This window comes from Ochotona princeps, chromosome 23, assembly GCF_030435755.1.
Source record: "Ochotona princeps isolate mOchPri1 chromosome 23, mOchPri1.hap1, whole genome shotgun sequence".
Classification (NCBI taxonomy): domain Eukaryota; kingdom Metazoa; phylum Chordata; class Mammalia; order Lagomorpha; family Ochotonidae; genus Ochotona; species Ochotona princeps.
Genome location: NC_080854.1, coordinates 20,558,752 through 20,585,010, shown reverse-complemented (window position 1 = coordinate 20,585,010; position 26,259 = coordinate 20,558,752). Strand labels below are relative to the sequence as shown.

The 26,259-nt window shown below is 48.9% G+C and overlaps 1 protein-coding gene across 1 annotated transcript in view; it reads left to right on the top strand.

Annotated features, from left to right (window-relative positions):
- Positions 1–26,259, top strand: part of EGFLAM (EGF like, fibronectin type III and laminin G domains) — a 99,021-nt gene that overhangs the window by 69,227 nt on the left and 3,535 nt on the right. Inside the window, exons 13-18 of the mRNA XM_058680050.1 lie at positions 1,009–1,120; positions 4,890–5,006; positions 7,612–7,792; positions 15,981–16,059; positions 18,630–18,773; positions 25,569–25,652. Of these exons, the coding sequence (XP_058536033.1) occupies positions 1,009–1,120; positions 4,890–5,006; positions 7,612–7,792; positions 15,981–16,059; positions 18,630–18,773; positions 25,569–25,652 (717 nt within the window). The remainder of the gene's footprint in view (positions 1–1,008; positions 1,121–4,889; positions 5,007–7,611; positions 7,793–15,980; positions 16,060–18,629; positions 18,774–25,568; positions 25,653–26,259) is intronic.

Genomic DNA, 26,259 nt, shown 5'->3' with positions numbered 1-26,259 from the left:
ACCTGGAAATTCATCCACATCTCCCATGTAAGTGGCAGAGTCCTAAGCTGGTTTTCTAGCACAAGCTGAGAGCTGGATCAGAAGTGGAGCAGCCAGGACATGAACCAGTGCCTGCATGGGATGCCAGGCAAAACCTTAACCCACTGCACCAGACTAGGTAATTTACAAAGAATACGTTTACTTCTGATAGTTATGAGAAGTGCCATAACTCACTGTCTACAGCTAGACGGCAAGGAAAGCTGGTGATGTGTTCCATCCAGCCTAGAAGGCCTAGCAACTAGGGGATCCCAGGAATTCAAAGGTCTGAGAACCAGGAGGCTGCTGGTATTAAGTCTTTGTTCATGTCTTGAAGACCACAGAATTAAGAACTTTCATGTTGGGCCTGCTACAATGGTTCAGTTGGCTAAATTCTTCCCTTTTAAGTGCCAGCATCCCATATGGGCACTGGTTCATGTCTTGGCTGCATCTCGACTTCGCATCCAGATCCTTGTGTGTGGCCTGGGAAAACAGTGCAGGATGGCACAATGTCTTCAGACCCTGCACCTGTGTGAGCCATCCAGAGGAAGTTCCTGGCTCCTGGCTTTGGATCACCTTAGCTCTGGCCATTGTGGCCACATGGGGAGTAAACCAGTGGATTGTAGATCTTTCTGTCTCTCCTTATCTCTATAAATCTGCCTTTTCGGTAAAAATAAATAAAAACAGACAACAAAAAATGTTCCATGTGAAAGGACAAGAGAAGGTGAATGTCCCAACTCAACAGTCAGAGAAAGTCCTTCCTTCCTCTCCCTTTTAATTCTGCTCAGGCCCCCAGCAGGCTAGCTGATACCAGCAACCTTGGGGAGGACAATCTCATCTCTACAGTCCATATACTAAAAGGCTAATCTCTTCTGAAACACACTCAGAAACACACTGAGGGAGACTGCCCAAACTCCTATTGCATCCGCTGTCTGGGCATCCCTTAGCCCTCAAGTTGACTCATAAAGTTAACATCATATCTTCCTTCAACAGGAGTGAAGACACCCTCACCCTTGGCCATTGGCATGAGCTACACGTGTCTCGCACAGCGAAGAATGGTATCTTACGGGTGGATAAGCAGAAGGTAGTGGAGGGAATGGCAGAGGTAAGAACAATACACTTTCCCTTGATGGTTAGTGTGAACCAGATTAATTTCTGCTTGCTATTAAACTGTGAGCATAGTGGTTAAGCACGCTAACTCCAGTACCTCAGCTGAAATCTCAGCTTTCCACTGGGCAAATTACTTTTCCATTCTTCCTCAACCATGAATGGGAATAATAATAATTGTACTGGCCTTAGTGAGTCTTTGTAGGGATCAGGTAAGTTATTACTTCATAAACACAGCACTTCACAGCATTGCATTGTACTCCCTTTACCCCCAAATTTCATCTCTGTTATTACCAGTTAGTGTAGTGTGAGTTAAGGCCAGTGGTATGGGGCACCTCGGACTAGAGAAGACTATAAAGCCAGACTCCTAGAGTTCAAAAGATAGCTTCACCACCACAAGTGGGATGAGCCCATGCTGGTTCCTGGACCGCAAATCACACTGACCTTTTGTGGATGAGGGTAATGTGATAATGCTGCTGTTTCTTTCATCAAGAAACAAGAACTGAAGTAATTATGTATGTGAGACACAACAATGCCCAGTGCATAATCAGGGTTGTGAAACAGTCTTAAAATGAATTTTCTAAGTTAGTTGATAATGTGCTATCATGGATTCAAGACCTCAAGATTTCTACTCAAGTGTGCAACTTTTTTCCAGGATTCTGTTCCTAACATCATGACTAAAGAAAACTGTTTAAGAGAAGAACATTTTTTTCAAACTATAACCTGATAGGATTCTTCATGCACAGAAATGCGCAGCCCGCAAGATGGAGGGAACTTTGAATTTGCCAATATCTGCGTTCCCAGTAGTCTTCCTTCTGTGCAGAGCAAGGTGCAAGAAGGGCATTAGTGCAGTAGCAGATTGCTAGAGAGGAAGGAACAACTTTGTTGGGAAATAAGATATTGGTCTAAGGAGGAAAGAAGAAAGGCAGACACTTGTCTAGGACAGTCTTAGGGGGCACAGTGGTGGCAAGAGGACCTGCCTTGGGAATGAGAAAAAACACCTCCTTGGGAATGAGAAGAATCCCAAACTAGGATGTGCTTCAAGAGGTGGACACCCTTCACACCTAGAAAATTCTCTGTATGTGTTTGAGGAAAGTAAAGGAAAATCTGGGAAAGGAGGAAGAAGGAAGGGGAGGGTGAGGAAGGAGAAACAGAAGGGTGGCCAGGAGGAAAAAGGAGCCCCCTCTCCTCCCACAGGGCCTCACCCCTGCACTGGACACAACCCAACCCACGCTTTTCCAGAACAGCCTGACTGCTCTGAAACCACCCCTTGCTCCTGCATCTTTCTCTGTCACTTCTTTCTTTCTTATTTAAACTTTTGAGCAAGAACAAAGTCAAGGAGAGACGCCTGTGGATTTGTGCTGGCAGCTCCTGTCTGGAGCAGTGTTCTGTGGGCCCCAAGAATTCCTGAAAAGCCCTCTGCTTCTTTGATGACCCCCGGTTCAGGAAGAACCCTCCATGCTGCCTGGGAGTTGTTGACCAAAGGCCGCTCAGTCCTTCATCCCTGTGCGTGCTCCCTAGGGTAAGGGGTACATTCTCTTCCAGGATCCCTCTGCCACCTACCTCCTCTCCAGCTTTGAATCCCCCCTTAATCTGTGCTCCTCCTCCTGGCCAAGATCTACCTGAACAAACTGTCCTCTTTCTTTTCAGCTTACAGGCAGTGTTTTATCTGTTAGGTAGAGTTATGTTGCCAGGCTCCTCCTAGCCAGGTTTATTTTAAAGGTGAGAAATACAGACAGGGATAAAGTGGGCCAGGAAGGGAAAGGATGAGGAAGGTTTTTACCTTCTGTCCTCAGAGTCCACCAGTAAGGAGAGAGAAGGAGAGCGGACCCCTCCCAACACGGGCTCCTAAGGGTTGTGAAAGGGAGTGGCCACATGACACCACCCCTTTGAGGTCCCAGGTAAAAGAAGGTATTCTCTGGAAGGAACTCATTTGATTGACAGATGGGCAGATAGGATTACATGGGTGGGGAAATGTGGCTTCCAAATTTGTGACCCTGAACTAGCTGCCTAAGTCTATCACCCAGAGTGTACTCATTTCCAGGTATCTCAACATTTTATTTATTTCTGTGACATTACAGGATGGTTTTTTTCTTTAATGAGATGGGCATTTTAAAAATTTTTTAGTAATTTTTATTGGAAATGCAGATTTACACAGAGAAGAGACAGAAATCCCAAATGGCCATAATGCCCAAAGCTGAACTGGGTAGGTTTGAACCTGGGAGCCGGGAGCTTCTTCCGCATCTCCTACATGGGTACAATGGCCCAGGAGCTTCTTCTGAGTTCTCCCATGTGGGTACAGGAACCCAGGGTCTTGGGGCCATCCTCCACTGCCTTCCCAGGCTGTTAGCCAGGAGTTGGATGGGAAGTGGAGTAGCCAGGACTTGAACAGGCTCCCACATGGGATGCCAGTGCCCAGGTGGAGAATCAACTGCAGCTATACAGGATTTTAACAGTTTTGTTGCCTACAGCTTGTAGTCAGGCCCACCTTCATCTGTGTGGGCTGTTAAAGCCGTTTCAAGGAGAAGTTTCTGGAAACTGGCTCTAAAGGTGTTCTGGAGAATTTGGAAGGGGAAGAATGTCTGTGCCATTTGTTTTTGATAACAAGGACTGCTTCTCAATCCATCCTGTCCTTTCTGGCCTTCTGGATCTCCTGTCCTTGCCTTACTGACTGTAATATAATGATGCCAGCCATACTGAAACAATGATATTGCTTGCAATTCTGGCCAAGTGCTAAATGAGTGTTAGTTCAGCCAGCAGGAGAGCCAGATGGCACTGCAGCCAGCCGCACTCACTCCCGAAGTGTCAGTAGCATATAACAAGGATTTAGTTCTCACTTGTCTGTGATTAGCTGCAGCTTTCATTTGAGGCTGGGCTGAAGGAACAGGGGCAGGGAGAAGAGGCCCTGGTGAACCATTCTCTGAAAGCTTCTGTCTAAAATGAATTCATTGTTTTGCTCACATATTATTAGCTAACACATGTCACATGGTTCCTGCTTCCCGCAGGGAGGGTGCTGGAGTGCTGCATACCAACAAACAGTAATGCAGGCTACATGTTCACCGTGACCCAACCACAAAGCAGATGCAAACCTACTTGAATGTTTATGGGCCATGTGAATAGAGAGATTCCAGAACTTTAAAAAAATCACCAAGTTTCATTTATTTGAAAGAAAAAGGTAGAGAACTTCCATCTACTGGTTCACTTCCCAAAATACCTACAACTGCCAGGACTGGAACGTGCCAAAGCTTTGAGTCCGGAAGTCAGTCCAGGTCTTCTATGTGAACAGCGGGCATCCAAGACCTGGAGGCGCCACCTGCCGTCTCTCAGGGTGCACATTAGCAGGAAGCGGGAAGTGGAAGTGGCACTGGATTTAACCCCAGTCATTCCATATGGGATTGCAAGTGTTCACCATGACATCTGAGCCACTGTGCCACATGCCCACCCACCCTTACACTTACAATTGAATTCCATTTTTTTTAAACTCTTTGAAGCGGTCTCTCAGCATAATTCCTATTTTATAGATGATGTTATTGAGCCTCAGAGTCAGTAAGAATTTGGCAACATTCAAGCATGTATTTGGTAGCAATAGGAAACACAGTGGAAGTCAAACCAGTGTGTAGAGGGATTATTGTGATGGGCCTCCTGGCTCTTGCTGCCATTGGACATTCTCACCCCCTCACGTCACCGAGTGGAATCTGAGACACATTTGAGTGTGATAAGTGTCCCCTCTAAAGTTATATTGTACTTTGTTTGTAATCTCTTTCCAGGGAGGCTTTACCCAGATTAAGTGCAACACGGACATTTTTATTGGTGGAGTCCCCAATTACGATGACGTGAAGAAGAACTCGGGCATCCTCAAGCCATTTACTGGAAGCATCCAAAAGGTAGAGGCTGCTTGCCTTTCTCCTGTCTCCTAGGCCACCCCATCTGTGGACAGTGGGATTGGGCATTGGGGTGCGTGGACTCTTCTGCACCCAAAGAAGATGCTTCCAGGAAGCTTTAGGATGGGATTGCTTTCCAATCTCACTGTCTTGCAACATCTGTTCTTGGGGTCTCTGCTAATCTTGTATTCAATGAGTGGCACTGTGTGAAGGTGGACTTTTTTTTTTTAGCAAATCCACCAGAATATTCTGGGACTGCAGCAGGAGGCAGCAGGTGCAGGTCACTGCAGGGACACACACTTCTGTAACAGGGAAGAAGCAAGCGAGTGGGAGTGATGGCAGCTCTTGACTTGTGCTTCTTGGGCTTGGAGTTTGCTCAAGAGCAAACGTGCATGCTCATCCCCCACCCAAGCAGTTGTTGTTCATCAACCATGTAACCAGGCTCTTTTTAAAGTTATGTGTTTATTTGAAAGACAGAGGAAGAGAGGACCAGATAGAGATATCCCCCATCCACTGGTTCACTCCCCAATTGCTTGCAGCACTCAGGGCTGGGCCAGGCAGAAGCTGGGAGTCAGGAACTCAATCCCTGTGTCCCACCTGGGTGGAGCCATCATCTGTTTCCCTCCAAGGAACACATCACCAGGAAGCTGGCCTCAAACTCAAACCCTCCCCTGTGGAGTTCAGGCATCACAGGCAGCATCTTCTCCACCATCCTCAACACCTTCCCTGGCCTGAAGCTCTTGAGAACACAGATGAATTCCTCTCTTGGAGGTTCCAAAAACCAAGATGCCAACCCCACCCTGTCATGGATTCCTTCTCTTATAATGCCAGAGATCTCTGGGTCTAAAAAGATGCTGCACCTGTGACTCCTGCCACTTTACTCATCAGCCCCAGCTCAAAGGACCACCAAACACTGGGGATGAAGCGGGGTGGGGACAGGGGCGGAGGAAGAGCGAGACAAACCATGTTGCTTTCTGGGTGTGGGCTTCATCCCGTTTTCCTTTAGTAACCAAGGCTGGCATATGAACCACATGTTGTTCTGGAGGCTGAGATGCAATGCCAGGGAGGTTAATGTAAGAGAGGGATGGTGGGAGAAGGTCCTGAATGGATCAGCACAGCCCAGCACTGAGAAGGGCCCCTGGGGTTGTTTCCTTTTTGTCTCGGATCCCAGGACTAAGCCCTGACTCTGATGTGCTTCCCTTGACGGCTGGACCACAGTGTCAGGGACACTTCATCGTCCGCCCCCCCCACATGAGTAGGACTGACTGCGCTAGCTGAGAGTTGACATTCCCACTGGGGATGCCAGTTTCATCCCCTCTGCCTACCCTTCTCACATTACACACAGCCCTTTCTTCCTATCCTCCAGGTGAGGCCACTCTCCCCCGCCCATGCCAGATGTACTGGCTGTGACACAATCTGCATTGAACCGGTGTCATTCTGGCCTCCATGCAAACCCCTGTCACTTGGTTTCACAGTCCGTTGCTTTCAGCCTGAAAAGGGAGCTTATAAAAGAACCACAACAACTCCCTGCACCGTCTTCGACTCAGGACTGTGGACAAGTCTTCTCGCTTTGCTCCCCGAGGGTTGGGCCAGCCTCTGGATGCCTGACAGGAAGTGCCACTGCTAACCCCTTAACGTCCTGTGGGCAATTGGGGCTCCCCTGGCAGGAGTTCTCTCTGTCCCTGAATTCTGCAAAAGCCAGAAACAGCTCAATGTAAATGTACCTTCCCAGTCAGCGGGTGGAAAGCTTGGGTCTGTTTATCTGGGTTCACTGATGCCCACAGAGAAGTCTCTAGTTTCCCTAGAGCTACATCGTGGGGGTAGGGGCACAAAGGAACTCTCCCTCCAGCCCATGAGATACATGCACAGCGGTGCTAAAACCATGAATATGACCTCAGGTTCACAGTCTACCTTTTTTTTTTTTATTGGTGGGGAGAGGGAGAGAACACAGAAATGCCATCAGGGAAGGAGGGCAAAGGAGTTACCTGAAGGCCAAGGAGGCCCACTTGATGGAGGTTAAGGAAAGGACACAAGGGCATGAGCCAGAGCACCTGCAAGCTTCGGTGGCTTCCATGGCCCCCAAGGCCGTTGCTGCCTTGGACTCTCGATTTTGTGTGCTCCCTAACTCAGCTTCCTAGTAGCAGCTCTGAGAGCCTTGTCTGAAGCTTCCCTGGTGATTCTTGGGAGAATTTAAAAGTCACTCAGGACTGGGTCCCTGTTCCCCCTTCCCCACACCCTAAGATTCTGGTTCCATCCATTTGGCTGGGCCAGGCATTGGCCATACTAAGGACCTAAACTCTCAGGTCCCAGGTACTCTTTTTGGATCTGGCAGGGGAGTTTGGAGGGGGAAAGAGTAGATGCAGAGGGGGGTGGTGGCAGTTAGTTTTCTGAAACCAAAGGAATGTTATCTTGCAGATTGTCCCAAGAACCCAAAATCCGCACTCAGAGTAGGTCCTGCACCACTTACAAGCCTTTAAAAGCAGGATGTGCACTTCCACGTTTTACACCCCTGCTCTGTTCAGCTCAGGAGGGTGTGCTCAGGGAAGTTAGGGAGACCTCAAAGATGTTTCTGCAACTGCTCAACCTCTTTACATTTTTCTCTCCCAAGATCGTCCTGAATGACCGCACCATCCACGTGAGGCATGACTTCACATCTGGCGTGAACGTGGAGAATGCTGCCCACCCTTGCGTGGGGGCACCTTGCACCCACGGGGGCAGCTGCCGGCCCCGGAAGGAGGGCTACGAGTGTGACTGCCCCTTGGGCTTTGAGGGGCTGCACTGCCAGAAAGGTACCCTTGGGGCGTCTCTGGAGCAAGTGGAGGGACCGCAAGAATTGATGGGTAACCCCCACTCTTAAAACAAAGGGTTGTACTGCTTCAGCTGCAATATTTTAGTCAATTATTTTAATTACTTATTAGATGATTAATGGTCTGTACATATCTAATTGCTTTTTTAAAATTAAAGTTTTATCTCTTTATTGAAAAAGCAGAGATAGAGGCAGGAAAAGAGAGAGAAAGATCTTCCATCTACTGGCTCGCTCCACAAAGATTATCAACTAATCTAGAGTTAGAGCTGGGCCAGAGTCCTAGGAACCCCAGTTTGCTAGGTGCGTTTGCAAAGAGCTGGACCAGAAGTGGACCAGCTTCAGTTCAAACCGGTGCTTATATGGGATGTTAGTGCTGCAGGTGGTGGCTTAACCCTTTGTGTTATAACACCAGCCACCCACAAATGCTTAAGAAGAATTGAAAGATGTTTTTGCTGATAGTAGATAATTAAGAGATAAGTTTGCTTTGGTTCAAAACAGGGAGAGAAACCCATACCCGCAAGGGATTTTCAACAGGGACATAGAGAGTGGCTATGGCGGAAAAACTATGCGTGACTTTCAAAACCATGTGCACTCAGACCTTCCCATGAGCTTTCTGAAGTCCCCTTGTATGCGAGCCAACACACGTCTTTAGAACAGTGCCTGGTACGTAGGGAACCACTAGGAGTCGTTACTGTGATAGGTGGGAGAAAGGAAAATGCATCAGTCCCTGCCTGAGCAGTGCAGGTGACCAAACGCCCACTTGCTTTCTGCACCTGCAGAGGCTGTGGCCTTGGCATCTGGGGCTGCCCACACAGGTCAGTCGTGTTGGACTACATGGGCTGCCTTGCTTTGAATGTCAGTTTGACTTCACCTGCACAGAAACTAAAAGTAAAGCAAACAGACCTGAGGAAGAAAGGCAATGAGCTTGCAAAGCAAGATAACTCGCTCTCTTTTCTACCTATTTCCTGGCTCCTTGGGTTTTTATCAAAACTATGGCTTAGGGAAAACCTATCAATTACAGATGGATATTTCAGTATGAGGTAATGGGGGGGTTGTTTTGCAGCAGCCCTGGAGAAGATGGAGGTGACAGTTTTATAACCAGAAGACTTTGGCAGCATTTCTTATATTTAAATTAAATTGAATAGCAAAATGGGCACTGCAACTTTTTTTTTTTAGCAAAGAAGAGTAATTGATCCATTTGTGGATTATCCTGATTATAATTCTAACAAGCAAATTGTTGTTAAGCTAATGAGATGTACTTACAGAGATTAAGTTCAAGAGTGGCCCATTCATTCAGAAAATTGGGTCTGAATTTCACACATCAGTGTTTGGGTCTGCAATCATGCCAAGGGCATTTCAGACTTATTCTCAAACTAGCAGCCAATATATAAATGAGCATTTAGCTTTGGGAATTAAAAGAAGAAGGAAAGGCTAATTTGTGATCTTGTTAGCTGTGATTTTCTGCTATAGAACATTAGCCTGTTGCCTATATGAAGTGCTCCCATTAGTAGCTTTGTTATTACAGCCTCAGGTTCAATGAGAAGCAGTTGCACTAGATGGGGCAGATCCCACAGGGGAGCTGGCCTGCTGGCAGGGTCTGGGGGAACACACACAGGTAGGAAGGACTGCAGGGCTTTTGGGCCTTTCTTCCTGCAACCAGAACTGGGAATAAGTTGTCCTGCGGCTCCTAAGCCAGGCTGGCTTTCTCTAGTCTCAGCAGGGAGGTGCCAGGTGGAAAGGACTGGGACTGCTTGTTTTTGCTCCCCTCTTGGTGGCTCAGGAGAGCAGGAGCCACTCCGAGAAATTCTGGAGCAGTTGCAGGCACCAGACTAGCATGGTGGTCCGGGGATTTGTCATGTGCTGGGCTTCTAAGGTAGCCTCGGGGTGCAAGTGAGACCTGAGGCAAACTCAGCTGCCCCATCCCAACCTCAGAAGACCCTGGCAAGTTCTTCTCACTGTTAGCTAAGACAGCAGGCATCAGCATAAATCATAAAGTTTGCAGTTGGTGGCCCTTTGCCTTCTGTTTGGAGACATTTTCTTTAATTCTATTTTTTTTTAATTTGAGAGGGCAGTAGGCACACAGAGATCATCCATCCACTGGCTCATTCTCCAAATACTAGCAATGGCTCTTGGGTCAAGCTAAAGGTAGGAACCTGGAGCTGAACCTGCAACTCAGAAGTGGATGGCAGGCACCTGGGTGCTTGACTATCACTGATTGCCTACCAGAGTGCACATTAGCAGCAAGTTGGAACTGGAAGTGTATCTGGGACCTGAATCCTGCACTCCCATATGGGAAAAGGGTGACCCAAGTAGTACCTTAGCCACTGTACCAAATGCCCACCCCGGGAATGCCCCCTTTTAGTCTTTTTTTTTTTTAAGTCAAAGAGGCAAGGAGAGAGAGAGAGAGAGTGAGCGAGACATCTTCCATCTTCTGGTTCACTCCCCAGATGGCCATATAGGCCTGGCAGCACCTCCCACCCCAGTGCTTCCCCAACACCTAGACATCCTTCTCATCTCTCTCAAGAGCTTTTCACAAGGCCTCCTCAGAAAACTCAAGTCCCAGCCTTAGAGAGTCCTTTCTTCTTTCTCTGCTCTTATCCAAATGTACCCATCTTCTGTTCCAGTCCCTCAGAGCCCTCGCCTCTATGCTACTAGTAAGCAACAACAAATTTCACAAAGTGTGTAAAACCTATGTTCTGAGGAATGATAATGTCCTTTCTCTTCTCTTCTTTCTCTCTCTCTCTCTCTCTCTCTCTCTCTCTCTCTCTCTCTCTCTCTCTCTCTCACACACACACACACACACACGCACACGCGCACACACACACACACACACACACACTCTGAGGTCCAAGACTTGGCTCATAAATAAACAGCTCTGTCTGCTGCAGGCCTTTACAGGGCCTTGCTGTGCCTGGGTGTCCATGGAGGAGGAAGGCACAGGTGCTTCCTCCTGGGGTTCTCCTACTCAGTAGTGGACAGCTCACTGGGCAAAGAACTGAGCTGTGATCCTCGTATTCCTCCCCCTCCCTGCCTGGCCGAGAGCAGCTCAGACGGACAAAAGGATCTCACAGGCCACTAGATGGGGCTGTTTCTCTGCTCAGCACGCTGAGGCTGGCGTAGCCCTAAGCCTTGGGCACAGGCTGCGCAGGCCTATTGCTGAGAACGGAGCTTGCCTGTCAGTACCGATGGACCACACACGCAAGTGGCTGTGCTGTGCTGAAGCTGGTTTTGGTGATTTTTTTTGTCACAGCTTATAAAATCGTAGCTTTTATGAAAGTAGATCCTACTTTAAGAAGACTGTATGTGAAGGACAAATTAATGAAGTATATGTATTGGGCCTGGCATTATAGTTTTAGCAAGTTAAGCTGCCACCTGCTGGGTGTCCTATGGGTGCTGGTTGAAGTCCCAGCTGCTCCACTCCTCGCCCAGCTCCCTAATAACGCAGTGTGAACGCAGTGGGGAAATGACGCAAGCGCGCATGTGAGAGACCCGGATGAAGAACCAGGCTCCTGGTTTGGCCTGACTCACATCTGCCTGTCAAGGCCTTTTGAGGAGTGAGCCAAGCAAAAGGAGATCTCTCTCTTGCTCTTGCCCACTCATTCTCTCTCTCCTTCTCTCTCTCTCTTTTCCTTCCAAATAATTAAAAATTTTAAGAAAATATGTATTATGAATACTTTAGGAAATTCATTTTCTCAGGACAGGTGTATCATTAAACAGTGAGAAATGTGGAGATGTTTATCCTAGATGCTGGTATTTAGATAGCCACAATGTAGATAAATGAACACTTTTACTATAGAATCTACTTACTTACTAAGACTGGATATCCCTTATCTAAAATTTCTTAGGACCACAAGTATTTCAAAGTTCATTTTTTAAAAATTTGGTATATATAATGAGATGCCTGTAGGAGGAGAGACTTAAGTCTAAATACAGAATTCATTCATGTCTTACATGCATGTGGCACACATGACCTGCGGGTAATTGCATGCAGTATTGGCAAGGCACTTGTTTTTTGACATGACCCATCACAGGAGTCAGATGTGAAGTTTTCCACTGGTGACATCATGTTGGCGCTCAAAAACTTTTGGATTTTGGATATGTAGGGCTTAGATCTTCGGATTGGAGATGCTCAAGCCGTAGAATAAAGAATGTCATCCCAAGTAGAATTGTCCAACAAGGTACTGCCCCCAGTGGAGGTATCCCCCTGAGGGACCTCCATCAGCTTTGCAGCTGGAGTGGTCACTTGCCAAGACCTGCTGGGCAATGATATCCACACGTGGCTTCCTTCCCAAGTCCTGAGTATGCATGAAAGAGCCGTTGTCCCATCAGTACTTTATAGTCCGTTGGGGAGTGTCAGTCCCTCAAGTGGAAAATTCGCTCGGCCTGGGCTGCAGGACTTCTGGCCCAGAGCCCATTATTCCCTGGGGTGTTGTTTGTGAGAGAATGACAAGACGTGGTTCACAGACCCTTCAGTGAGCTCACGGCTCCAGAGAGAAGCACACAGCAAAAGTCAGGTACAAAGCTTTGGTTAGAAGACGATCGTGAGTATGGTAGCAATGACACAAACTGCCAAGGCCACGAGGGGCTGGAGCCCCTTTCCAGCTCCCACGTGCTTGGACAGAATGAGTATTTCCCTACGCGATGAACCTCTTCATGTTTACTTCCAGAGCAGAGAACTAGGGCTCGGGCATCTTGCAAAGGAGGCTGAGGTTGGGGTTAGGGTGCTGTTTTCCACAATGGAGAGAAGAGACAGCTGGCAGACTTATCTGTCCTCCCTCCAAGGCTCTGCAGCAGGGAGCTCTTTCTCCGGGTGTGGAGGACAAGCTGGGTAGAAGACAAGGGCGCCTCGGAAGTGATAGAATAAGAAGAGAGCCGATTATCATGAACACCTCCAAGTTGTTAAGCAGCCCATGGGGGCAGCGGGGGAGAAGTGAGTGGGTGTCGCTCACACCCATCAGTGATAACCAGTGAGACCTGCCAGGGCTTGTGGTCTCATTCCCAGAGAGGACCTTGTGGGCATTTGGTAGGGCTGTGTGAGAGAAGCAAGCCCGTTTCCAAGTGCTTGCCTGTGTCTCCGGCATGGCTGGGGTTTGACAACGGCTGCTAAAGTCTTCATCTCCCTGTTCTCTTTCACGCTGGCACCGGGCAGAGTGTGGGAACTACTGCCTCAATAGTAAGTACAGTAAGTCCTCTGACAGGCCGAGACACCCTGGGCTCCTGCCAGGGCAGGCTCTGGCCAGGCCCTGGGCACAGCACCAGCCAACTGCATGCAGAAGGGACCTGGGGTTAACGGGGGGAGCAGTGGGGAACTCAGACCTGTTGTCCAGGGGCCCCGGGGGGACCCTGCCTCTGCACCCTCTGGCCTGGGAACACGCTGAACTTGGGGAGTACTGAGTGTCTGAGCTGAGGGCTTAGCCAACTGGCCACAGGGGCTCACACAGACCCTGGGGCTCCGTGTGCAGAGCTGATGTGTGACAAACACGTCCTGACCACTTCAAGGAGTGCAGGGGACAGCAGCCATGCGCGGGGGACATTGGCTTCAGGCCCACAGCCATGGCCAATAACAGCAGGGACGAGCCCAGGCTGTACCTCTCACCTGGGGCTGAGCCAGATACTGGCAGGGGGAAGGGGCAAGAAGGGGGGGAGGGAAAGGCTGCTCCTCAGGGATTGGGGTGTTCTGGGAGACTCCTCGTTGGTGCCCTTGGACCAGCTCTCCTTCCTGTTCTTTATGCCCGCCCAGTTCCTGAGATGGGGCCACCACATGCCCTCCCCCGTCACCTCCTCTGCTTTTTGCTCTCTCATTTCCCTCCCCCTTTCCCTCCCGTTCCTGTTCTGTCCCCTCGGGTGGATTCTCTCTCACTTCTCTGCCTCCATGCCCCCCCGCCCCGTCTGGTGGCCGCCATCTTGCTGCCTCTTGCTCTTCTCCCACAGGGTTGCCTGCTCTCCGGGGTTCCCTCTGTTGGCCTCCTGTTCTGCCCTCTGGCCTTCTGTTTTCTCCCAGGCTCTTTCCCCTCCATTCCTCCTTGGGCTGTTGGGCCTCCCACTCCTTCCTGTCTCCACCTCCTTCCTCACCGCACTCTTCCTCCTACCTGCCTTGACCAGGAGGCGGGGTGGCAGCAGCCTCAGCTTGTCTCCTCCCTGTCCTCACCGGTTCTCTGGCCACAGGCCATGGCCCAGGGCTGTGCTGCCCCAGAGAACAATAAGGCAGTCTCTTGCCTGCTTACCTCATAAATGACCTGTGAAGTTTGTATTTCTCTTCCTTTGCTTTTTTTTTTTACTTTTTCTCTTTCCCTCCATGCTCCTCAACCCTTCCTTTTTATTTCCTATGAAAAGGTTTTGGGGAACCTGCTAACATAGGAACTTGAACTTAGGGGACCAACATTTGTTTTATATCTCTCTTTTGAATGTTTAAAAAAAAGGTTTTTTCCCGTTATTCATGGACACCAAATAACTAGACATTTTTTTCTCTTGATGCAGAGTTCTGAGTTTAACGTCTTTTTCTTTGCATTGATTATATATTTTCTTAAAACTACTTCAAAAAAAATGACTTACCTTTATGTAGAAGGCAGAGAGATAGAAACAGATCCTTCATCCACTGGTTCAATCCCCACATGCCTCTAACAGCAGGGCTGGGCCAAGCCAAAGACAGGAGCCTGGAACCTAACCTAGGTCTCCCCTGTAGTTGGCAGGGGACCCAGTGCTTGAGCTACCACCTGCTGTCTCCCAGGGTGCCCAGTAGCAGGAGACCGGGAGCAGAATCAGAGTAGGACTCCAATCCAGGCACTCCAGTGTGAGATGCATCAGCCCAGGTTTCATGTTACCCATTGCACCAAATGCTCACCTCAGAACTACAGAGGAGGTGCATAAGCTGGTTTATTCTCTTTGATTTTTGCACATTTCTTTATGTTTGAAATTCATTCTACCTTAGTCCCATTAAACTTCTGTGTCTGTGTCTTCCCAATAGGAAGCAGGTGGTGGTGTTATCTCTCAGAGAAATCCCCTAGCCTCATTCCCAGGTTGTGGCAACAAACACAGCTGCCTAAGCTGTGCTCTTTCTTTCTTTTTTTTTTTTTTTTAAAGATTTATTTTTATTACAAAGTCAGATATACACAGAGGAGGAGAGACAGAGGAAGATCTTCCATCCGATGATTCACTCCCCAAGTGAGCCGCAACGGGCCGGTGCGCGCCGATCTGAAGCTGGGAACCAGGAACCTCTTCAAGGTCTCCCAGACGGGTGCAGGGTCCCAATGCATTGGGCCGTCCTCCACTGCTTTCTCAGGCCACAAGCAGGGAGCTGGATGGGAAGTGGAGCTTCCGGGATAAGAACCGGCGCCCATATGGGATCCCGGGGCTTTCAAGGCAAGGACTTTAGCCGCTAGGCCACGCCGCCGGGCCCGCTGTGCTCTTTCAATAGGGTGACTCCTCGGAATAACAGTATGATGAGAAATTGAGAGGAAGTAAATGCATTTCTGAAGTATTGGAAAGCAAAGAGGGACTAGGAGCCAGAGGGAAGACAAGGCAGTCTGATTGGTTCATGGTTTGTTGCTTTGCGTGTCACTTTCTGTGCCTTGTTTCCTCATGGTGTGATGTGGGAATAACCAGCCCCATCCTTCCCCCATACTTTCTTCTACTTAGTGAGACTGTGGCAGAGACCTTGGGAAATGCCAAAGTGAACAGTGATTTACAAACCCAAGAGTTCAGCCTCATACACAGCTCTTCCCCTGTCTCTGGAGGTTGGGCTTGTCCTGGGATAGAATAGCTCCAAATGAAGACATCCTAATGGACCTTGCTGAGGACTTGTTTTCTCCACCTCCCCTGGAGAACATCTGGGGTCATCCCCAGCTGCGCCTCAAGAGCTGTTTCTCTTAGGCTTCCAGGAATCCCTGTGAACAGTTGTCAGCACATCGCAAGGCTTTCTGGGTAGTGTTCTGGCCAGTGACAGGGACAGCCAGCCCCCAGGGAGAATACGGGGAGAAGCCAACTCCAGGCTGTGAGGTCAGGCCTCTCTGAACCTGGCCAAGTGCATGTGCAGCCAAGAGGAAGGGCCTGATGAGCTGCTAAATGTCACAGTGCCAGGGGCTGGCTTTCTCAGTGTCTTCCTGCCACATGTGTGAGTGCAGAGGTCAAGAGCGTTGCACACCATGTAACCTCCTTCTTGTGTTCTGTCCCAGCAATCATAGAAGCCATTGAGATCCCGCAGTTCATGGGCCGCAGTTACCTGATGTATGATAACCCAGATATCCTCAAGAGGTAATGTGCTTGCACAGCAGCTTCCTTGTCTCCCTATGTGACCATTTCTCAATGTCTTTCTCAGGGCCTTTGCTTATCTTTCATTCCAGAAGATGATTCTCCAAGAAGGCTCTTTAGCTGTGGCCTCAGGAGGGGGAAAAAGGCACACAAAATAAACATGGAAACTACAACACAACAAAACAAAAACAAACCAAACTTGGGGGGAAGAAAAAACAACCTTCATAACAACCCTATTACAAATGATGCAAATCCTTTCTGGTCAGAAGGGTTTGGAGAAGACTCAGCTGTGGGGTTTCCAGTGTGGAGGCTTTGAGAAGCAATGAGCATTAAACGCATCTGAAGTCAAGGTTACTAGTCTAATTCTGTGAGCAGGCCAGTTAGCCTGATGCCATTCTGTGGCCATTGTCTGCAGTTCTGCTGGGCACCAGCAGCTGGTGACCTAGCTGCACCCTGCCCAAACAGCAGCTCCAGGCACATCAGCTGCTGGCTCTGGGGCCTGCCCCCCATCTACTTCCACAAGGATCTCATATCCTCAGTCCCTGGCCTGTTCACAGAGGTGCTTCTCTTCATGTAGACACAAGACCATAACAAAAGTAGATGTCCAAGTCACAGCCAGAAGCTGCAGTGCTGAGCTAGAGTCCTAATTCTTGGTTTCACCTGTTCATATGACAAAGGATATGGCTGGCAAAGTCTTTCAATAATCCAGGCTTGTCTTGGACACTTTCAGTTAGGCCCTTCTTTCTTTATTTCTCCTTCCCTTATTTTTTGGAATTTGTAATGTGCCATGTCCCCAGCACAGTCATGCTAGGGAATGTTCTTTCCTCTTCAGGTTGACTACATCTTAACAGTTCAAGCAAACCCTTGAGCTAAAGGCAGTTCTCAAGACAGAGCTTGTGGCTCTGAAAAAACTGCAATGGTTGAAAGAAAATTTCCCGGGACACTGGATGTCCATGGTGACTCTGAAAGTATACCATATGGGCCAATGCTTCATTGCTGGAGTCCCACGTGGTGTTTCCCCATGTTGTCTTCACATGGAGACTTAGGGGAAATGCATTCCCAGCCAAACAGATCCTCTTCCTTCAATCCTTTCTCTCTCCAAAGAGAGAATGTCATTCAGTTCCCACAATCAGGGATCATGTGAAAGGGGCCGTTGGTCTTCAGCCCTTGCCGCTTAGGGAGAATCACTGAGCGATTAGAAAGAGATGATGGGGCAGGTGCCAGTACAAGGTGATGTATCCCAAGCCACAGCTGCTCTGATGGAGTGTATGTGTGCATGTGCACCAAGGTACCAATGCATGTAAGTCAAATTCAGGATCTTTTACTGGACACTTGATAGCGAACAGCAGAAAATTAAAAACATCTTTAACATGAAGGGTGTTTTTGAACTTCCTGTAAGAGGAAGTTCAGACATAGAATGGAACCTGGATTGTCTAAGGTATGTAGAATGCCAAATGCATCATCCAGGCCTGGGTCTCATGCCTATTTCTACCACATTATCCTCTTCCTGTTCTCCAAAGGCCACGCCCCAGGCTGTCCATCAGATGCTTGCAAAAGAGAGCATGCCCAGTGAAATTTCAAAAGACTTCCTTTCTATTTATACATTTATCCTTTGCTCAATTTATTCTTTTTAGAAGTGAAGACCCTGTTAGCAGGACACTCCTAGTGAATTTCCCTCAATGGCAGTAGGTTCGATGCCCACCCCTAGATCAATCACTGCCAAGAGAAATGAAAGTGTCTCGTTTGGCTGCATCAGTCGGTAGACCCAGGGCATGTGGGAGAAGGAAGAATCGGGGCGCAAGAATGGGAAGAGCAGATCCCTTGGGGACTAGCCAGGGCTGCGTGGCTGGTGGACCTTGCCTCTGCTTCACTGTTCTGAGGCTCCACAAGCAGCAGGCAAACTTGGTCTTCCTGCCTAAACTGGGTTCTAGCAATCCAAGACAAAATCCCCTTCAACTTTCCCCCATGAAATCCACTCAACAGCAGCCAGCTCCACACTGGGAGTGTGGAACAGACAGGCAATGGGAACAAACAGAGTAAGGGAACATGGAAGAAGAAACCTCTCCAGTTAAACCATATTAGTAGCAATACTCAGTTGTGTTTACTGCTCGTTCACCTCTGGTTTGAGAACCTCAGGCCTGCTCCTCTTGCCTAGATCAGATGAAAACAGAATTGCTACAGTGAGGAAGAATTTTCAAACTAGTCTGTTCCCCAGAGGGGATAACAGCACCCACACCCCTGTCCTCACTTCTGCTCTGGTGACAGACACCTCTCTTTTCCTCACAACTTCTTGACTCTCTGGCTCTATACCCCTCCCAGCCATGATCCCATCAATCCATCTCTCATGTGTGAGACCCACCAGCTTTCCAGTCGCCAAGTCCAAGCCATGCCCCCAGGTATGGCCTTTCACAGCCATGATCAAAGCTGCTCCTTGAACACCGTGTTCATTGGGAAGCTTGCTTTCTGCTGGACGGTGAGGAGCAGTTTCCCATTGCCTTTAAAACAAACCCCGGGGATTGCTCAGAAGTAGATGTTGGTGGTGGATTGGGCACACTTGTTTATGTTTCTTACAGGGTATCGGGATCAAGATCCAATGCATTCATGAGGTTTAAGACAACTGCCAAGGATGGCCTGTTGATGTGGAGGGGAGACAGTCCCATCAGGCCCAACAGTGACTTCATCTCTCTGGGCCTTCGGGATGGAGCGCTGGTGTTCAGGTAACCCCCCTGCCTGCTGCTTTCAGTTGTTTCTCGTTGTGTTTCTCAGATGGAGTGGAGCACGCTAGAGTGCTCCACATGTGGGCCAGAGGCGCAGGATGCTGGAGCCTGAAGCTCTGGGTTTATCCAAGGCCCCTGCCCTTGCCAGTTGCCACCTCCTAATGAAAAGCAAGAGGCTGCAAATGATAGTGGGTAGGCCAAATCTGGCTCAGCCCTCAGTATTATAAATAAAGTTTTTTTGGAATACTACCATACCCCTATCATATGTAGGCCTATGACCTGGTTGCAATGACACATCTGTGTAAATTTCAGTAGGATTCCTATGGAAAAACCTAAAACATTTACAATCTTTGGTCCTTTCAGAACAAATCCAGGACCCTATTTTAGTATGTTCCTTCTGTATGCACCCCTCTCCAGTCAGGAAGAAATAGAAGAGGACTTGGATCTTGCTTTGTTCCCAAAGAGTCCTCAGTTTAGGCGCCCCGCCCTGGGACATCTGAAGGTCTGAACTGTGGCCCTAGATTTGCATTTGAATTTGAGCTCTTGTTGCTGTACAGCTGTGGAAAGAGAATGTTTTCCAGGCTTCTGCTGTGGGGAAGCCAAGCGTAGCCTCCCACCAACAAAACTGGTTTTAACTTCTTTTGAGTTAGTTCAGTTTGCTCTCGATGTTTTAGATGCCTGGTTATGAAGAATTATCTGGACAACTGCTCCCCATCAGAGTGAGTGACAGCTGAGATTCCAAAGAGCTGTATTGGCGCAGGCTGGAGTGAGCAGAAGTCATGACCCAGTGGCTCCGTCTGGTTCTCCCCTGTGGGTGGCAGGTGTTTAAGCACTTGAGTCATCTGCCACTGCCTTGCTGGGAGCATTAGCAGCATGCTAGATTGGAAACAGAGCAGCCGAAACTTGAAGTCCTGTTCCAATACAGGATGCTGGTACCACCGGTGGCAACTTAACTGGCTGCACTGCACGGCCCTGTGACAGTCTCTTCAGCAGATTCTGTCCCTTGTTAAGATGTCAGCCACCCGTGCTCCAGCTCTGACACATGGAAAGGCATTTCTTGGGTTTTATTTCTTTTATGATTTTTCAAACTTACTTATCTGAAAAGCAGAGAGAGAGAAATCTCCCATCTAATGTTTCACTTTCCCATCCAATGGTTCAATTCCTGGCCCAAAACAGCCAGAGTTGGGCCAGGCCAAAGACAGGACCCCAAAATCAGCCTGGCTCTCCAACAGAGGTGGCAGAAGGCAACCTTTTGAGCCATCACCTGCTACCTCCCAAGGTTGCATTAGCAGGAAGCTAGACTGGACAACAAGTCTTAAAACTTGAATCCAGGTGCTCTGATGTGGGGTCCCAAGAGACCTTAATCACTGTGCCAAATTCCTGTGCAAGCTGTTACCTCTTTAACCACCCCCTGTGGGGTGCTAGCCCAAGTATTCACTTAAGTATATTAAAGTAATGAGGGTTGGAACAGACAAGGCGGGGAGAGCTGAGGGACAGGGAACTCATCAGGCAGTAGCTGGAATGACTGACAACCAGGAGTAGGGCAGCATAAATCTATTCCATGTGAGGAAAAGGCATTGATGTCCAACATCATATTTGCCCCTAAATAGCAGTGCATACTGAATGGTATAATCCCATGATTGGCAGGGACTTTAGGCACATAGGTGTGTCTTTCAGGCTAGAGCCTGGCAGGTGCATGGCCATGTCTCACCCTCTCTGCTCCCTTCCTCTGGGGAGCCCACCCAGAGGTCAGACCTGGAGCTCCCCACACTCCGATTCAGCCAGGCTGCCTCAAAGCCTTTTTCTTGTGGTTTTCCTGTGGTTAACCTCGCCAAAGCCTCAAGTACTTGACTGTGCCCAGAAAAGGGAACTGAAACAGTCACTCGGCCTTGGGGTGGGATAGCCTAGCTTCCCCCAAAAACTGCCAGCAAAAGCCTATTTGCCATCCAACTAATTCCAGACCAACAGGAAACCTGGGTCGGGTCTGATCCTTCCCCTGCCCTGAGAAGAGGGCTCCTTGCCCTCTCCCGTGCCCTTCAGTGCCCTTCCAGTAGGCCCTGTTCAGTCTGTTCAGTCTGGCTGCATCTCAGACTTCTGGCTGCATCTCCTGGCCCTACATTTCCCCCGTGATCCTGGCGTTTTCTGGTTGTGCTGTGTGTGAGATGCACTGCCGGACTCGGGGTTGCGTGCAGACGTCTGCATCTAGGCCTGGGGATGGAAGCCACGTGCTTGCTGCTCCGCCAGATTCCCCTCCATCTGGGCAATGATTCTGCCCCATCCCCGCGCCCAGCACAGACCTGTGAAAGTGCTGTTTATGGGGTGGGAGGACCGGGAGCCGAAGGGAGGTGTAGGACAAGTGTGTGCAAAGTGTCACAAAGGCTTGTTTCAAATCCAGCTCCACCCCCCGAGATTCTGATGGGGACAGGACTAGTTGGTCACCGGGATATGATGGGACACAAGTGTTTCAGCTAGATCCAGATCCGGGAACTGTGTCCTGAGAAAACAAGGTACCAAGGGGGTTTGGAGTCACACATGCCAGATTTTCATGGCTGTGTGATCCCGTGCAAGTGACCTAACTTCTCTGATTATTTGTTTCTTCACCTGTAGAAGTTCAGGGTCATCTGTGAGGAGTCAGAACTAGTTCTCGAAAGGGTGAGTTCATGACAGAGCCAGTTGCTAGGGATGATTCTGGAATTAGCATCCTGGAATGGTGTGTTTTCTGGGCTCCCAAATCCCCTAACTGGGAAAGGGAACATGTGAGGAAGTCAGCACAGTAGAGCTGCTTCATACACTTTGGCTTTTTTTTTTTTTTTAAAGATTTTATTCATTTTTATTACAGCCAGATATACACAGAGGAGGAGAGACAGAGGAGGAGAGACAGAGAGGAAGATCTTCCGTCCGATGTTTCACTCCCCAAGTGAGCCGCAACGGGCCGATGCGCGCCGATCCGAAGCCGGGAACCTGGAACCTCTTCCGGGTCTCCCACGTGGGTGCAGGGTCCCAATGCATTGGGCCGTCCTCAACTGCTTTCCCAGGCCACAAGCAGGGAGCTGGATGGGAAGTAGAGCTGCCGGGATTAGAACCGGCGCCCATATGGGATCCCGGGGCTTTCAAGGCGAGGACTTTAGCCGCTAGGCCACGCCGCCGGGCCCCACTTTGGCTTTTTAAATAATTATTTGCTAACTGTGTGGGAAGCAGAGGGTCAGTGAGTGAGTTCCCATTTAGTTCAGCAGTTTAATCCCCAAATGCCTGCTGTGGTCAGGATAAAGCTAGGAACTGACTGCTCCATATCGCTCAGGCAGCTGGCACGAACTATTTGGTCTATCACTGCTTCTCTCTGGATGTGAACTAGTGGGAAGTTGGAACCAGAGGCCAGAGCTGGGAGTTGAACCTATACTCCGTTAGTGGGATGAAGGCATCTGAAGCGCTAGGCTGAACACCTGCTGCCTGGGGCCTGCTGTTTTTAAGAAGTCGTGGTCTGCATCCTCCAGGAATTCTCATCACTGGAGCCCAGAGAGCATGTCATTCTGTGTAGGCAACACATCAGCCTGGAGGTGTTCATACTTGCATGGCTCTAAAGCAAACACAAAATCCCAAGATAACAAAATGCTCTCTCAAGTCTCTGCCTTCACCTAGATGTTCATCCTTTTTCTACTTTAGAGCTCCAAGCCCTCCAGCAAAGGGATAAGGTAGAGCAATTGAACTCTTTTTTAAAAATTAAAGGGCCTGACACAGTAGCCTAGTGACTAAAGTCCTCGCCCTACAATACGCCGGGATCTCATATGGGCAGCGGTTCTAATCCCAGCTGCTCCACTTCCCATCCAGCTCCCTGCTTGTGGCCTGGGAAAGCAGTTGAGGAGACCCAAAGCCTTGGGACTCTGCACTCATGCGGGAGACCCAGAAGGGGCTCCTAGTTTCGGATTGACTCAGCTGTGGTCATTGTGACTGCTTGGGGAGTGAACCATCGGACGGAAGATCTTCCTCTCTGTCTCTCCTCCTCTCTGTATATCTGACTTTCCAAAAAAAAAAAAAAAATTTTGAAGATAACAAATGAATTTATACTCTGGGTTCTACTGCCTCACTCAAATGAGTATGATTTGCTGTTTCATGATTATACATTTGACATAAAACCAACCAGTGGGTTTATCTGACAGTTTTCCCCACGAATTTTAACTTCACAACATCTTCATGTTGCAGAGACAGGAATGAGATCTGACAATAGCCAAGTGCCAAGTGCTGGCATTTAAAGGAGATGTGACTCACATGGTCAGTACATGATGGCAAGAAGGTGACCAGGTCCACAGGCTTTGGTGATATCAGATGTGTACTCATCTGTGTGTGCATCACAGCTTGGGGCATAACTATGTGTAGCGCGGACGTGTTCAATGTGTAGTTTAATGTTTAGCAAGTAAGTGTTGGAACAAGATCCATGTGCTCCCTTCACCTCTTCTAGTGAGAGAAACCACTCCTCTGGGTCACTTACTGTGATAGGACGGGGAGCTACGCTGGGATGAGGTAGCCTGGTGGCCTGCCTGGGGAAGCAGGAGATGATGGGTGGGTGTGACGTCAGAGTGGGAGTTTGGAAAGCTGAGCCAAGAGAAGCGAGCTGAGCTCCCTCCTGTGCTGCAGGGCTGATTGCTGTCCGCAGGGGTCACTGTGCCTGCTCTGAGCCCCAGGCAGCTGCAGGAGAGTTCTCAGGCTGGGAAGCAAAGACAGCCCACGCCAGGGCCCTGTGGTTCCCTTGCAAAGTGCTGCAAGCACATTCAGATCCAGCCTCCCTGCTCTCAGACCCACATCACCGGCTATCCACTTGGCTCCATCCACATGCTCTGCTTTGTACAGTGCCATGTCTCCATCCCTGCCATGCTTCAGGGATTGGGACCTGCATTGAATAAATGAGGAAATTTAGGCTCAGAGACATGAGGCAAAATGCCCAAGGTCACAGAGCTGGGAAGTTGGCACGTCCTTCAAACCCGAGTGTCATTCCTCCATCAGCCTGTGCTGCCTCTCAGAAAAGCCATGGCGAATCATTTGCTGGTCTTTCTGCCAACCAGCTGCTCGCCTTGTTTCATGGTCATTCATTCCTTTAGGCATTTGGCCACCACATAATGAAATCTGCAAATTCCACCTCCAGGCTGCTTTCTACAAGGAGACACTTGATGTGGGAAAATTCACTAGAAAACAGTGGCTTGTTCAGGGGCGTGGTGGCAGCTTGGTCCCATGGCTTGTCCAGTCATCCCAAGTTGTGCTCTCGGGTAAATGTCAGAGGACTGCATCTTTGAGCCTTCATGATCAAGGCGATGGCCTGGAGTGTTTTCTCTGGGGAAAGCCAGGCACTTTCTCTCCTTGCTCTTTTCTTAGAATGCGTGCTCAGTAGCTGATCCAGGCTGCCTCTCCACATTGTTACTTCCTGGGCAGTGACGTAAGGGCACCTCCTTTCGGGCACCAAAGAGAGAATTGGCGTGAGTGGAACACAGTGCCCATCTCGGGCCTGATTACATGGGCTTTATTTTATTATCTAAGAAAAAAATCTCAGCAGTTGGCTCAATGCCTGAACTCAAGCAGTCACTCCCTAAATATTTGTTGAAGTGAATTGAATTAACATAATCGAATGAGCATTGGATTAAGAGGGATATTTCTGTGGTAAACAACATGCCCACGTCTTCTGATACCCTCAGAGTATCGGTGTATCTGGGAACTGAAACACAAGAAAGGAAGCAAGGGGACAGACCTGCCGTCGGAGTGAAGTGGGGCATTGGACAGCTAACACCTCAAGTTCAAGCTTGACATGTTAGCATCATGATTTTGGGCAATTTCCCTTCATCTCTTCGGGGCTCAGCCTACTCTATCATGTAAACAAATGACCACAACGTGGATGGTTAAAATGATAACACTTCACTCTGATAGTTCCGGAAGCTAGAAATCCACACGCTGTGTGTTGCCAAGGCTGCAGGCTTCTAGAGAGTCTACCCTGTGAGTCTGCTAGGTTCTGCCCATCGCTGGCCGTCCTGGTCCTCCTTGGCTTGTGGACGTGTGTCTGTGGTCTCTGCCTCCATCTCCACCGAGCATTCTCCCCCTAGGAGTTCCGCCTCTGTCCAAATCTTGTCTTTTTGCAAGGATATCATTCCTATTGGATTATGGGTGTCCAGTATGATTTCATCTTAATTGCATCTGCAAAACCCCATTTCCAAATAAATTCATGTTCTGCGGTTCAGGGTGGGCATGACTTTGGTGTGTGTTATCGGGGGTGGGGAATGCTCTGCAACCAAGCACAGTATGTTACAAATGAGAAAGCCCTTCTTGTGGCTGGTGCTGTGCTAAGGCTTCTGTCCATGGGCCTTCATGACACTGCCAAGTGAAATAGGCCGAGCACAAAAAGGTAAGTTATGTGTGATTCCGCTTCTTTGAGGGGTCTACAATCTCACAGTCCACGGAAACATAGCAGGAAAGAGTGGTTATTGGGGCCAGAGGGTGGAAGACAGAACTAGTTGTTATTTCTTATGTGTAGAGCTTTCATTTTGCAAGATGAAAAGAATTCTTTGCAAGATGAAAAAGAAATCACTTGTACAACACTGAACTTTGCACCTAAAAAATAGTTAAGGAGGTAAATGTTATGTATATTTTGCCACAATTAAACATTTTAAAAACATTTTAACTATGAGCTAACCTGGAAATCAAACTCCTCTTATGTCATGCCTTCTGAATTCCAAAAAATTGCTGCAATGAGCTTGGATGTGTGTCCACGCCTAGGTGTTTCATTCTGTTCTCTGTATTATTTTGCTCCAATGTCTCTAGCTACAACCTGGGCAGTGGCGTGGCATCCATCATGGTAAATGGCTCCTTCCACGACGGCCGGTGGCACCGAGTCAAGGCTGTCAGGTGAGCACGGAGCATGGGGAGGGCGCTGGAGCCAAGCAGTGGTGGGATGTGGTTCCCAGTGCTCTTTTAGTCCCACCCTCCTGCATCCCTCTTTCGCCTGGTACCTTAGTACCCCTGAACCAGGGCATGTGAAGCATTGGCTGCCAACTTTCGCCTGCACCCTCTTTGCACTGACACTGGCAGGCGGAGACTGCATCCCCACATCCTCACCAAGCAGTGAGCTTCTGGAGAAAAACAGTCTGCTTGCTGGCTGTGGTAGAGGAAGAGTCTCAATCTAATGAGAAGACAGCTCAGGCAATGGACTTTCAATAAAGCTCCAAAGCTGGCTGTATAGGCAGTTGCATTCTCCCCATCCCCCTGGCGTGTCTGTCTTGTTCATCTTTAATGGTACATGTTATTCAGCCATCCCCTGTTACACCTTAGCCCCCTCACAGAGGTAACCCTGGCTTCTGCTGGACTTTGAGTGACTTATTCCTTTGATCTTCTTCATAGTTTCGCTCTTAAGATCAATATTCATAGTAGTTTGCTTCCAAAAAGCAAGTAGCAAAGCAAGTCATGGAAATGTCATTACTGCAGGCTACGTGCAGGTCCTAGGGAAGATCAGCCG